The 12,569-nt window shown below is 35.8% G+C and overlaps 1 protein-coding gene across 2 annotated transcripts in view; it reads right to left on the bottom strand.

Annotated features, from left to right (window-relative positions):
• Positions 1-12,569, bottom strand: part of LOC119259348 (S1 RNA-binding domain-containing protein 1) — a 170,136-nt gene that overhangs the window by 132,882 nt on the left and 24,685 nt on the right. For both annotated transcript variants that reach the window (XM_037528130.2, XM_037528129.2), the window contains 5 exons: positions 10,224-10,390; positions 6,370-6,487; positions 4,920-5,058; positions 1,633-1,729; positions 207-342 (listed from right to left, as the gene is read on the bottom strand). In XM_037528130.2, the coding sequence (XP_037384027.1) occupies positions 207-342; positions 1,633-1,729; positions 4,920-5,058; positions 6,370-6,487; positions 10,224-10,390 (657 nt within the window). The remainder of the gene's footprint in view (positions 1-206; positions 343-1,632; positions 1,730-4,919; positions 5,059-6,369; positions 6,488-10,223; positions 10,391-12,569) is intronic.

The raw sequence follows: 12,569 nt of genomic DNA, 5'->3' as shown, positions 1-12,569 counted from the left end.
TGCTAATAATTCTTAGTGTCACTAACTTCTCTGGGTCTTGAGTTCCCCATTTGTAAATTAGAGAGGATATGATTAATAAGCACTTATATAAAGAAAATATCTGACTTAACACTCCTTGGTTCCTCAGTAAGGAAAGGAAAGCAGTAGGTTAATCCAAAGTAGTAGTATTACTATTATCAACATACATTAGCTGTTCCTTTACTTACCTGATGATGTTGGATGTTTCTTATATTGCAAGAAAAATTCTGGTAGAGCTGAAACTTATCAACATCTTTCTCATTTACTTTTTTTGAAGACACTTTTGCCAGAGATGACTGGATACAAATATATCTATTTTGGCACCTGTTTAAATATACAAATATTCAAAAAATACAAGTAGTTATTAATATGTGCCTTAGCAAAAAAAATTATATGAAAATAAAATTAGTAAAAAACCTAAGCCATAGGCAAATGAGATTTTTTTTAAAATGATGCCCAACTATAAAAATATTATTGATGATGAAAAAAGAATTCTTTGCCTACTCATACCAGTATAGGTCCTAAGATACGTTCATGTATCAACTCTATCCTCCTATAAAATGCCTAAATGAATTCAGATACCATCTGCAGTTAGGCAAGAAACCAAAACTATCTATAAGAATCAGACCAATAACTCTGGTCTGGACATCATCCTTCTTTAGCCACTGAGTTAAGCAGTCAGAGCCATCAAAGCCAAAAAAGAAGGGAAATAAGGGGATGAATCAGGGCAGTTTCCAATGACCATTTATAAAATTGAACCGACTTTCAGCAGTACAATTACTTTTAAAAACCTGAGCAATTCTCCTTCAACTTATTCCTGGTAGAGACACTGAGAAAATAGATAAGTTTTCTCCATTTATTATCAAAATCCCCAAGAAGGAACAGTAGTGAGCTGGTTCATTTCTGCCCTTCCTCTCTTCTGCACAGCTCACACAGTGAGATGTGGAAGGAGAGGAAAAACAGAGGTCTGGCAAAGCCCTGTCTTATCTTAGAAAATAGCAGAAAAGGAGAAAAATGGATATATAAAAATAGGGTTTTAATTACTCTTTTTCTAAGGAAGCATAAAACCCATAAGCACAAGTAGGGTCTTCTAGGTCAAAGGGTTTTTAATCTCTTAATAATAGGGGCCATGACATCAAGGATAAGGTGCTCTATCAGTTTAATTCATTTTGAAGTCAGCATTTTACCATGCCTAGAACTAAATATTCTCAAGTTAACCCATCATTAGTGAATACCAGATATGAAATACTATAAAATTAAATAAACGTATCATAATATGTTTAAAGACAATGCCATCCCCTCTAAATGAGTATGAATCTCTAACATACTACGTAATGCTGTGATATTTAAACTGTGTTCCTCAGAGCCTTTCACTGAAGTTCTTCAGTGTAAGGAGGATGAACAGCAGAGTTCCAGGCTCCCTGCCCAAAATTCAATTAAAGAACCTTACTTTTATCTGTTTTACATATTAGGTACTCTGTTGTTTGAACAAAGAGTTTTGCTATTAAAAAAAAAGTCTGAAAATAAAGTTTTTAATGAACACTGTGTTAGCACTAACCATGTGACCCTTAACAGTAGGAATCCACAAAGCAAAAAAATCTATGAGTTACTCACAATTTCCTAATGAAGTCAAGCGTGTCTTTGTCTTTAGCAACCATGTCTGCTAAAATATGCTGCACTCCTGTTTCAATATCCTGGAGCACTGAAAGTCCTTTAGAAGCAAGAGGAAAAACAAAAGCAAGAGCTACTGATTGGTTTTTAAGTCTATAATATAGAAACCACAAAAAAATTTATTCCAGTCAAAATAAAACCTTAAATTGATAATTAAGACAGAAAAGTATCATAGCAGTTGACTACCTTCCCTCTGTAATAAAACAAGTCTCAAAAGCAAACATGCAAGCCATATAATCAGTGGAGAAAAATGTATCTCTGGAACTAGCTGGCTGATCTAATCCTGGTACTGCCTCCTACCAAATGTGTAGCACTAGACAAGATACTTGACCTTTCTGTGCCTCAGTTTCCTATAGAAATGAAGTGTTTATAACGACAGAATATTCAAGGGGAAATAAATATTAGTAGATCATATCCCAAGATATACCATTTCATTCCAATGATAAAAATTACAAGTAATTTTACTAATACTTCTATTTTGGTTTATAAGACATTTACTCACATTTTCCATGACTCATTTAAATTTCTCAAATCTCATGAGCATGAAACAAGAACCATGATGGGTTATTCATTTTCATAGATGAACTGTCTACCAAGTATGTCAAGGTCTCTCTAAGTACTCTTGGTTTGCTAATTTATAGCAGTGACTTGTGTATCAGTTCCCCTAGATATCATCTTATACACTGACAGAGATACATATGCATTGTTTTCTTTCTTTTGTCTTTATCGTTCTTTTTGTAATGAAGCTTTTTTTCCTTGCATTAAAGATTGACTAAAATAAGCCCTGGGTATCATAAGTGTTTTTTGGAGATCATAGTTTTAATAACTGATAGGTACAAAGACAAAGAGAATAGGAGGAGTTATTTATCATGCAGTAATTAATAAAGAGAAAATGCCTTGTTGGGTTGTATTATTATAATTAATCTTAACTATTAAAGTCACTTAATTTCTTTAAGTTGAAAAAATCTGGCCATTAAAATAAATAGAAATTCTGCTAACATTTTAAGAGAATTTCCCTATCAAGGGACTTTAAGAATAAATTACCTTTGAGAGGTTGAAAATCATATAGAAAGAGTACTCAGAACAGTTGTGGCACACAGCAAGCATTCAGTAGATGTTTGCTCTTGAGTGAGCTATCTCCCTAGATCAGTCTTCTTTAAAAAAAAAATCAATCATAGGGGCCTCCCTGGTGGCGCAAGGGATTAAGATGCAACTTATGAAGCTGTCTGCAGCCTCTGCAGCACGAGTTCGATCTCTGGCCAGCCAGGGAGGAATACACACGGCACAGCAGACCTCTCCTGACTCGCCCTCTGCTTCCCTCAGCAGTGTACTTCGGTCAACTGCCTGTTCTGTTCCCCACTCTATCTGTGGTGAATCCTCTCACAACCTGCACCTCTGGCCTGTACCCCAGCTCTTGTATGCATAAATAAATAAATCTTTTTTTTTTAAAAATCACTCACAATACACTAAATTCCTAGAGTCCCAAACAACATTATTACACAAAGTTTAATGAGAACATAAGAGTGACAAGTTAAGTAGTAAAGATGGAACCTAAAATAAAAACCATTAATGAGAGCAGAAAGAAGAAATTACAGATTTTGCTCCTATAGAAAGGGCCCTTGAAAAAACTTCATTTCGGGGAATACAATTTATAAACCTTATGTTCCCTCTATGGCTAACTTTAATGCTTGGCTATCTAGGCCCAGCTATTAATAAAATATTAAACGTTGCAACCATTTGAAAATCTAACTAAAAATATACATTAAAATATTAAACTTGAATTAACTCACTTCAACCCATCTCCAAATCAAAATAATATAATCTGCATTTCAAATTTCATTATCGCTCTTTTCAAAACAAATATTATGATGTATTTGTATATAAACACATTTTTACAAACATGCTAAATTTTTTTAAATCACAAATTCACATTTGCCAGACTATTTAAAACAAAAACAGGTTATGTATGCTGTGCTTCTTTACAATTCAGCACAAAGTGGATTTTGTTATCAGAGACTGCCCCCTACAGACACTTCTGTCTCCTAACCCAAACAATCAATAGGTCAAAGGAAACTAGAATGAGGGTGGGGATCACCTCTTCTATCTCTCCATTCAATCCTATTAGAATCCTGAAAAAAGTCACTCTTACTCAAAAAGTTCTCTAAGTCCCACTTTGACAATAAAACAAATTATCTTGACAGGGATCATTTGTCACTTTCCTTAGAAACACTTCTCTTTTATGGCCTTGTTCCCTCATCTCTCTTTGGCACAAAAAAGGGATAGGAAGAAACATGTGGAAGTAAACTTCAGTACAGGACAAACATTTAACTCCTGGAGAGAAGTGTGAGGGTAGAACTTCACTTTATACTTCATCGATGTCAGAACCATTGGTATTCTTTTTAAAAAGCAGATATGACTTTTATAATCAAATAAATTCTTAGATAAAGAACAAAAATTTCATATGACAATATTGGAAAATCTTTATATTCCTGGATGTGAAGAGGTATCTTTAAAAAGAAAAAAAAAGCAATTACCTTAAAAGATTAATAAGCTGAAAAGATTAATAAATTAAGTAGAATAAAACTAAAAAAACCTTCTATTTACCAAAAGAGAATACAGTGAAAACACAAGTTACAAACTGTGACAAAATATCTGGAACATAAATAAAACTGAGAGAGAATAAGAAATACTTATAAATTAAAAATCGATAAGTAGAAAAAAAGCAAAAGACTATTAGAACAAATACTTCATCAAAAGAGGAAAGCAGAATGGCTAAGCAGGAAGTATACTGGGTTTTGTTTAATTAGATGCAAATGACTGCATCATTTGTTATTTTCATGTTATAAAATTATTCTATATAGTTATTACTTAGTGGGATAATTTTTTTTTTAAAGATTTATTTATTTATTTATTTATACAAGCACTGGGTACAGTCAGAAGCGCGGGAGGGTGAGAGAATTCACCAGAGCCAGAACAGGGAGCAGAACAGGCAGACTGACGAAGTACACTGCTGAGGGGAGCAGTGGGCATGGCAGGAGAGGTTTGCGCGCCATGTGGGACCCTCGCCCAGTGGCCGGGGATCGAGCCAGCACTGCAGAGGCTGCAGGCAGCTTCGCAGCTTAGCACTCAACTGCTGCACCACCAGGGAGGCCCTTAGTGAGATAATTTTTATAAGTTTTCAAATTCCAAAAAAGAAAAACAGAGATGACCTCTCTAAGTAAAGCCAATACCTTTTACATTGGGTTTAATGTAAGACAGCAGATTGAGCTGCCCTGGATTCTCAAGCAGTGTCCTGGCAGCTCCTTCCAATCCCAATTGCTTTGCTCTCTGAGCTTTGGTGCCTTTGCTCCCAGTTTTATATGGCGCTGACTGAAAAAAAAAAAAAAGTCAGAAAACATACATGTCACTGGGTTTTAAAAAGCAAACGCTAAAATTAGGACACAACAGTGAAGGACATGGTGAGGATGCTATAGACATCCTTTTCTCAACCCTTTCTTCTTCCTTCTAACTAGTAACACTAGCTGTATGAAGGCGGTTACTCATCTGATTCTTCACAAGTACTTATATGCTTAAAAAAAGTAATCTGTGGGATTCATTCATCCTAAAATCTCAACGCCTAGAATGCAAGGACTCAAACTTCTCTTAAGCTCAAGCAAGAGCCTCTAAAAGCCCTCAACACAGTGCCTCTACTTCTTAGTTCATGTTGACTCCTCAACCTGCTGCCACCTAGTTCTCTACACACAGCCTTGCTGAAAGTGGTGTCACAGAGATTCAGTGATACCCAAACTACCAAACACACATTTCTAAATTCTTATCTTACCAAGCTTCCCGCTACTTTTATTTTTTAACTATGGGTTTTTGGGTTTTTTTTTTTTAAGATTTATTTATTTATTTATACAAGCACTGGGTACAGTCAGAAGCGCGGGAGGGTGAGAGAATTTACTAGAGCCAGAGCGGGGAACAGAACAGGCAGACTGACGAAATACACTGCTGAGGGGAGCAGTGGGCGCAGCAGGAGAGGTCTGTCGCACCATGTGGGACCCTCGCCGGCGGCCGGGAATTGAACCAGCGCTGCAAAGGCTGTGGGCAGCTTCGCAGCCTATCGCTCAACCGCTGCGCCACCAAAGGAGGTCCTTTAATTATGGGTCATTGCCCCATCCCAACTCTCTCCACTAATTTCCCATGCTGTCATCACCTGCTGATTCTCCACATGCTCTACAATTATTCTTCCATGTCTCTTTCTTATGCTCTCCCTGTCTCTGCCTACATTTTAAAATTGTTGGTTCTGACCTGCCTACCCCACAAATTCTCCTTGAGTGAAACCTTCAATTTTCATGTTTTAAATACCAATTACATGCTAAAGCAGCTCACACTTCGGCCTCCAGTTCATCACTCCCCCTTAAGCTGACACTTCTGTGATCTACTATCCTTTCCCCTAGCTTGACTGGGAATTCCTTGAACACGAGGACTATGCATCATTCATCTTTGCAAAGCCAAGTGCCTAGCACAAAAAAAGCACTTAATAGATATCTATTGAATGAAGAATAAATAATTTGTTGGATTAAATAATGATGGCGGATGAATTTAGTTTTCTATTTCCAGGTCTTATTTAATTATAAAAAGACCCCATCAAATTATAATCAGGTATCACATTAAAAGATTAAAAAAATGGTTCCTTACCACATGTTCTAGTTCTTCAAAAGTTTTACAGTTCAGTAAGGCTTTTAACAAGCACTCAGACATCTTCCCCTCCTTCTTAATTTTCTGGATTGTACTATGAGCCTTCTTTGCAACAGCTCTGAAAATAAAATCTTTTTTAATATACAAGACTTATTTGTCAAAGTATCTTTTTGAAGCTACTTCAAACTTCCAGAAAAGTTACAGATGAAGTGAAAAGAACTATTTTCCCCCTTATTTGAGAATAAGTTGCTATCACTCCCAGATAATTTAATGTGCATTTTCTATTAAATAAAAATTTTCTTCTAATAACAATAGTCATCTAAATCAGATAATTAATACTGATATGCTACTATAATCTAATCCTCAAACATCATTTAGTTTTCACCACTGTTGCAATAATGTGACTTCAATTAAGGGTCAAGGGTTGCATGTAATTACCAGGTGTCTATAGTCTCTTTCAAGCTACAACAGTGTATTTCAGTCTCTACTTCATTTGCAAAGCTCTGATACTTTAGATTGTTACAGACTTGTTTTGTGCAGGATGCCTCCCTGCTTAGGTTTCTCTGATGTTGCCCACAATTTGGTTCAGATGATATATTGACAAGAATATCACAGAAATGATACTGTGTTCTTACTATAGCCAATAGGTGGCAAATTATTTTCACTTCCCCATTACCTCTTTTTTTTTTTTTTAAAGATTTATTTATTTATTTACTTATACAAGCACTGGGTACAGTCAGAAGTGAGGGAGGGTGAGAGAATTCACCAGAGCCAGAGCGGGGAACAGAACAGGCAGACTGATGAAATACACTGCTGACGGGAGCAGTGGGCACAGCAGGAGAGGTCTGTCGCACCCTGTGGGACCCTTGCCGGCAGTCGGGGATCGAACCAGGCAGGGATCGAACTGGCGCTGCAGAGGCTGCGGGCAGCTTTGCAGCCCAGCACTCAACCGCTGCGCCACCAGGGGAGGCCCTCCCCATTACCTCTTAAATTAAGGTAGTGCCTGTGGGTTTCTCCATGGTACAGATGCTCTTTATTGTTTGTAAAGAAGTATTTTGTGAATAGGTACTTTGGTTATCCCATTCCTCATTAAACTGTATTTGCTGACTTATTTATACCACTACAGACTCATAGTCCCTTCCCCTCCCTCCCCTCCCCTTCCCTTCTTTCTTTCTTTTTGTGGTTTTAATCCTTTACTGTCATTTATTTTAATGTACAAATTGTTTAGATTTGGCTCAGAAGTAACTCCTTGAAGGGGTTCAGAAGTAACCCCTTCAAGCTAGCTTCTGTGTCCTATTGACACGTCTCCATCATTCTTTGAGCACTTCTTCATTCTCTGGGACAAGATATTCCACGCTCATCTTTTGTTCTCTCTATCCCAGCTCTTAAGTCAGGAGAATGATACTTAGAAACCAAGTTTTTAGGTGGTAGGTGTGCTCACTACTATTGGTTATCACTGCCACCACTCAGGTTGGGCAGACCTAGTACCTATAATTGGTTTCTAAATACCATTCCTATTAAAAACCAGTATTCCATGGAGAAAAGCTGATCAATGCAGAGAGACCAATGCCCAGGTAGAGGCAGAGACAGGGGCAGGAGCAGGGGCAGGGGCAGGGCAGAGCTGTTCCATTCCACAATGATGCTTCACTGTGAATATGCAATCCTACCGTTATATTAAATGCCTCTCATCCTAATTAATTATCTGTTCCTATTTATAGAATCTGCCTAATAAATGTGTCTGAAATAATAGAGATGATAAAACAAATTGTCAAAATTCATTGATGGAAAAGAAAAATCATCTTATAAAAAATAAACTAAAAGTGAAATATTGTAACTTAAAGAGGAAGGCTATACAGTCCTTTTATTAAAAAATTTTAATGCATTTTTTAGTCCTGGTAGCCCCATAGAGTTTTCAGGGGCTGATGCCTACTGGAGTCCTTCTGACTCAAGGCCAATAATGTCCCATTAGCCTGCATATAAAGAAGAGGGACATCTTTAGAGAAAATACAGGAAACTGTTCTTACTGCTCATAACCATACTGTTTAATTCACTTTTTTAATAGTGACCCTCTCTAAGAAATATATTTTATCTTGCAATCCAATATACACAAGCAAATATGAATTGAAACCATTGCATGAAACACTATTCACCATTACTATATAAATTACACTCTTATACACTAAATTCTCTATTTCAATTTAAAGTAGTAATAATCTACTACATTGGTTTCACTATTCACTTACGGATAACTATTAACAAATTAAAAACAAATGCTCTACTTGGAAAGAATGTCAACTTTAAGAGACAATACCTCAGTATCAAAAAGGAATCTCTCTATGATATAAAATGATATTTTAAGTCACAATGTCCCCAGTTACTTCAAGAAGTATTTCTCTGAGATTGGAACTCTTGCACACAAATTTTTTTTATTAGAAAAATTAATAATGATGAAATAAGGACCCTACTTATACCCTATAAAACCAAACACAGTTAGAATCTTTAATACTTGAAAAAAAAATTACTCTCCTTTGTGACACTTTCCCCAATTTCAGATCCCAAATCTCTCAGATTTTCACTACCTTCAACCAGAAAGTTCACTTCAAAATTTGTAAACTGCTAGCTTTCCAAATGTGGTCTGTAGATGGTTTGTTTGGCCCAGAAATTTTTCACAAAAAATCCAGATTAACAGCTTCTTTTCAGGAATAGGAAGATACAGCCAGTGAGCAAACCACCCTGCGTGTCAGTAACCTGCTGGAGAGGCGCAGAGGCTGTTGCTCTTAGACAGGACTTGAGATCTCTAGTTTACATTCCCCTGCTACTTGACTGCTCTAGCCTAGACCTGGCAGATTTGTTCCTGAGACTACTTGATTAGCTGGTCATTTATACTTCTCTGTTGGTTAACCGATTTTGCCCCTCAATAAAATATAATTCTCCATATATTAGCATTTTACTCCTCCTAGCACTAAAGGAACTTCAACGAAAGGGAAGAAAAATTAGTAAGTTACAAGTTCCCACAAAATCAAAGGAAGCTTATTAGGCTTGTAAATATAATCCTCAGATTTTTTTTTTATTTAGAATGGCCTGATAATAGGATTATATCCAATTTTAATTCTCCTTTTTATAGATCTGGAGCACACATATTAATAGCAAGACAGCTGGCATGTAGAAGACATGCAATAAATGCATGAATAGTGAAGAGTGAGGTTTCCATAAACTTTACTGAATAACATAGATGCTTATAGATTTAATGTATGTATTTCTGAGTTATTATGGTAAGTCCAGCAGCATACTTTTTTTTAAATAGGGCATTTCCTATTTAATAAGATATAACCATACAATACTTAATCCACTAATAATAAATCCCCATGTTCTTTAAAAGATTACAAAGTAAATATATATATATTCCCTACCAAATTCTATAGTTCTAGAGAACTTTCCACTTAGAGACTTTATAATATTAAAAGGACAGTTATATGCAAGCTGTTGAAGCTTTAGAATAAAATGTTTTGTTTTGAGTTTCCTACCAGCATTCCTAATTCTGCCATCATCAGCACAATCATTTCTAGAAGATGAGTCAAACTCTGAAGCACATGTGTTGACTACAAACCATCTTTTTGCTGATACACACGCCATTCATAAACACACCAGCAGAGGGACCCTGTACACTGCTAAATTAAAGGAGAGTTGACATCCTCTGTCAGAAGAGGTCTAGATCCAGGTTACAATAATTTAAGAAAACCAAATATTGAAACTATCAATATACATGGTCATTCACTTCCTCACTATCTTACCTCACTGTCTCACATACCCTCTTTCCACCTACACTTAGGATCCTCCCTTTCCAGATTTCTTACCGTAGTTCCTCTAGGGTTTGCCGAACTTCTCTCAAGGCATCAGCATCAAGGTTATTAATGAGTTCTTTTCGATAACGTATAATGAAGGGGATTGTGTTATCATCATTAAAGAGTCGAATGATGTTGGCACAAACCCAAAATTCAATATTAGTTCTCTCAGATAAAACCTGCAAATTAAGGATACAGAGTAATTTAAAATTCTGAAAATTAAGCATCTGTATTATAGAAAAAATATGGAAAATATGTTAAAAATGTATCATAAAATTATATATAAAATATAGTATAAAATAATGTTCTCCAGTCACTTGAAAATGGCTTGTAGCTTTTTTAAAAAGAAAACTATATAAAATACATATATGTATTGATAATCATAAAAGAGTTATTTTACTAATTCAATAAAATCTAATTGAAGCCACTATATGTCATTCAAATTCCACAGGGTTCCATGAGATAGGCACTTTTTAACTCTCTCAGATTGGCAGCAATGATCAAGGAGTTGGCAACTCACTATGTTGGCATAAATGACAGGAAAAGGGACTTTCAATCATTGTTAGAAGAAAGTGCAATCATATAACTTCTAGAGGAAGAACAGTTTGGCAACATCCATCAAAATTTACAGTGTATAAAATCTTTGATCCAGCAATTCCACTCCTCGGTATCTATCCTGATATATTCACACCTCTGGGAAATGATATTACTTATAGTGAATTTTTTTTCTATGCTTCCAGCATAGTAACAGTCAGCAAAAACCTAAGTTTACAATGGGAAACTGGTAAATAACTTATGACATGCCCACAGAAAAGGGTACCATGCAACTACTAATATAAACTGATATGGAATGATTCACTAGAATTGGGAACATGACTTACTTCCAGGAAAGGTAATTGGTTGGCTCAGAGTTAAGGTAGGAAGAACCTTCTGTATCTTTTGAATTTTGTATCATGCACATTTAGGACATATTAAAAACAATTAATTTTAAAAAGCACAAGTCTATAGGTTTCTGCAAAATGTACATGTAAGTAGAAAAGTTTAGAGAAGTCAGCCAGGAAAGAAAAAGAATGAAATGTAGTTTCAGTAACTGTTTTCAACTGCTTAAGCAGATTTTTCAAAGTAAAACATGAAAGGCATGTTTCATTATTATTTCAGTCTACATGCCCAAGATCTGTCAAAAAGAGAAGGAAAAACACAGATATATTAAGGAATTATTATACTCAACTATCAAAATCATGTGAACACATATAATAGATTGAATTTCAAAACTACAGATGAAAAAAATGACTGAACTTCAGAGACTATGGAAAACACTCTCTTTTCTCTGGGCGTCTTAAATCCTGAGGCTTGAGTCTTATCACCCTCCTGAGGGATTAATATCAATTTACTGGTAAGGATATCAACTTCACATCCTCAGGGTGAGCTCTGAATCATTTAGCCAGCTATCTGGGAAGATAATGGACACCTCAAACCTTGCATTTGCAGAGTGACCACCTCTCAAACTTATTCCTCCTCCAATTTTCCCTTTATTATGTGCATTCAGTCAGCAATTCAAGACAGATAACTCAAAGTCGTTTTAACTCTTTCATCTCTTTCAATTCTTATGTCTACTTTATTATTAAGAATAAACTCTAGTAGCAAAATATTTCTTGCCTGTTTTTTCTTCCCCAAACCCCAGTCTATCTCAAGTCTGGGTCACTTGCATAGCCTTTAACCATTTTTGTATTCACTCCAATCCCACGTATTTTAATCTCCATAAAGCAACAAGATCTGCTCAAAACACATACTAAATCATGTCTCTTAACTGGTCAAAACCTTTCAATGACTCCCATTGCATCTAGAATTTAAACTCTTGAGCATGTCCCTAAAGACATAATCCTCCCTTTCCAACCTCATCTTTTATCTAGTCTTCCCATTGTTAGAAGTCACCCTCAATGGTCTTTTTTTTTTTTTATCTCTAAGAGTTTTTTTTTTTAATTTAAATTTGATTTTTATATTCCCCATACAATTACAACCCCCTTATTTTGACCCTAATCCCTCCTTTCCCTACCCCCCACCCCCCATAGAGTGTCTCTGGTTCATAATTGTTTGTTATTTTGATATTTTCTTTCTTACAGTTATTCTTTTTCCTGGGTCTTATTTCAATTCCTAGAATAAGTTCAGTTGCTTCCCTCTTCAGAGGCTTTCCTGAGGCTGCTCCCTCATTCAGAAATGCTCCTGCAGCTTGGTATCCTACCTGACCCCTACAAAGTCAAATTCATTAGCCTTTTCTCCTTCAAAACTATTCCTACTTCCTATTTCAGTCAAGATCATCTTCTACCACAGAAACCTTTAGGGATATTATACTCAGTTCCC

The sequence above is a fragment of the Talpa occidentalis genome, unplaced genomic scaffold, assembly GCF_014898055.3.
Source record: "Talpa occidentalis isolate TD23 unplaced genomic scaffold, MPIMG_talOcc4v2.1 talOcc4.5, whole genome shotgun sequence".
Taxonomy (NCBI): domain Eukaryota; kingdom Metazoa; phylum Chordata; class Mammalia; order Eulipotyphla; family Talpidae; genus Talpa; species Talpa occidentalis.
The sequence above is the reverse complement of the archived record's forward strand: the minus strand, read 5'-3'. Positions and strand labels throughout refer to the sequence as shown.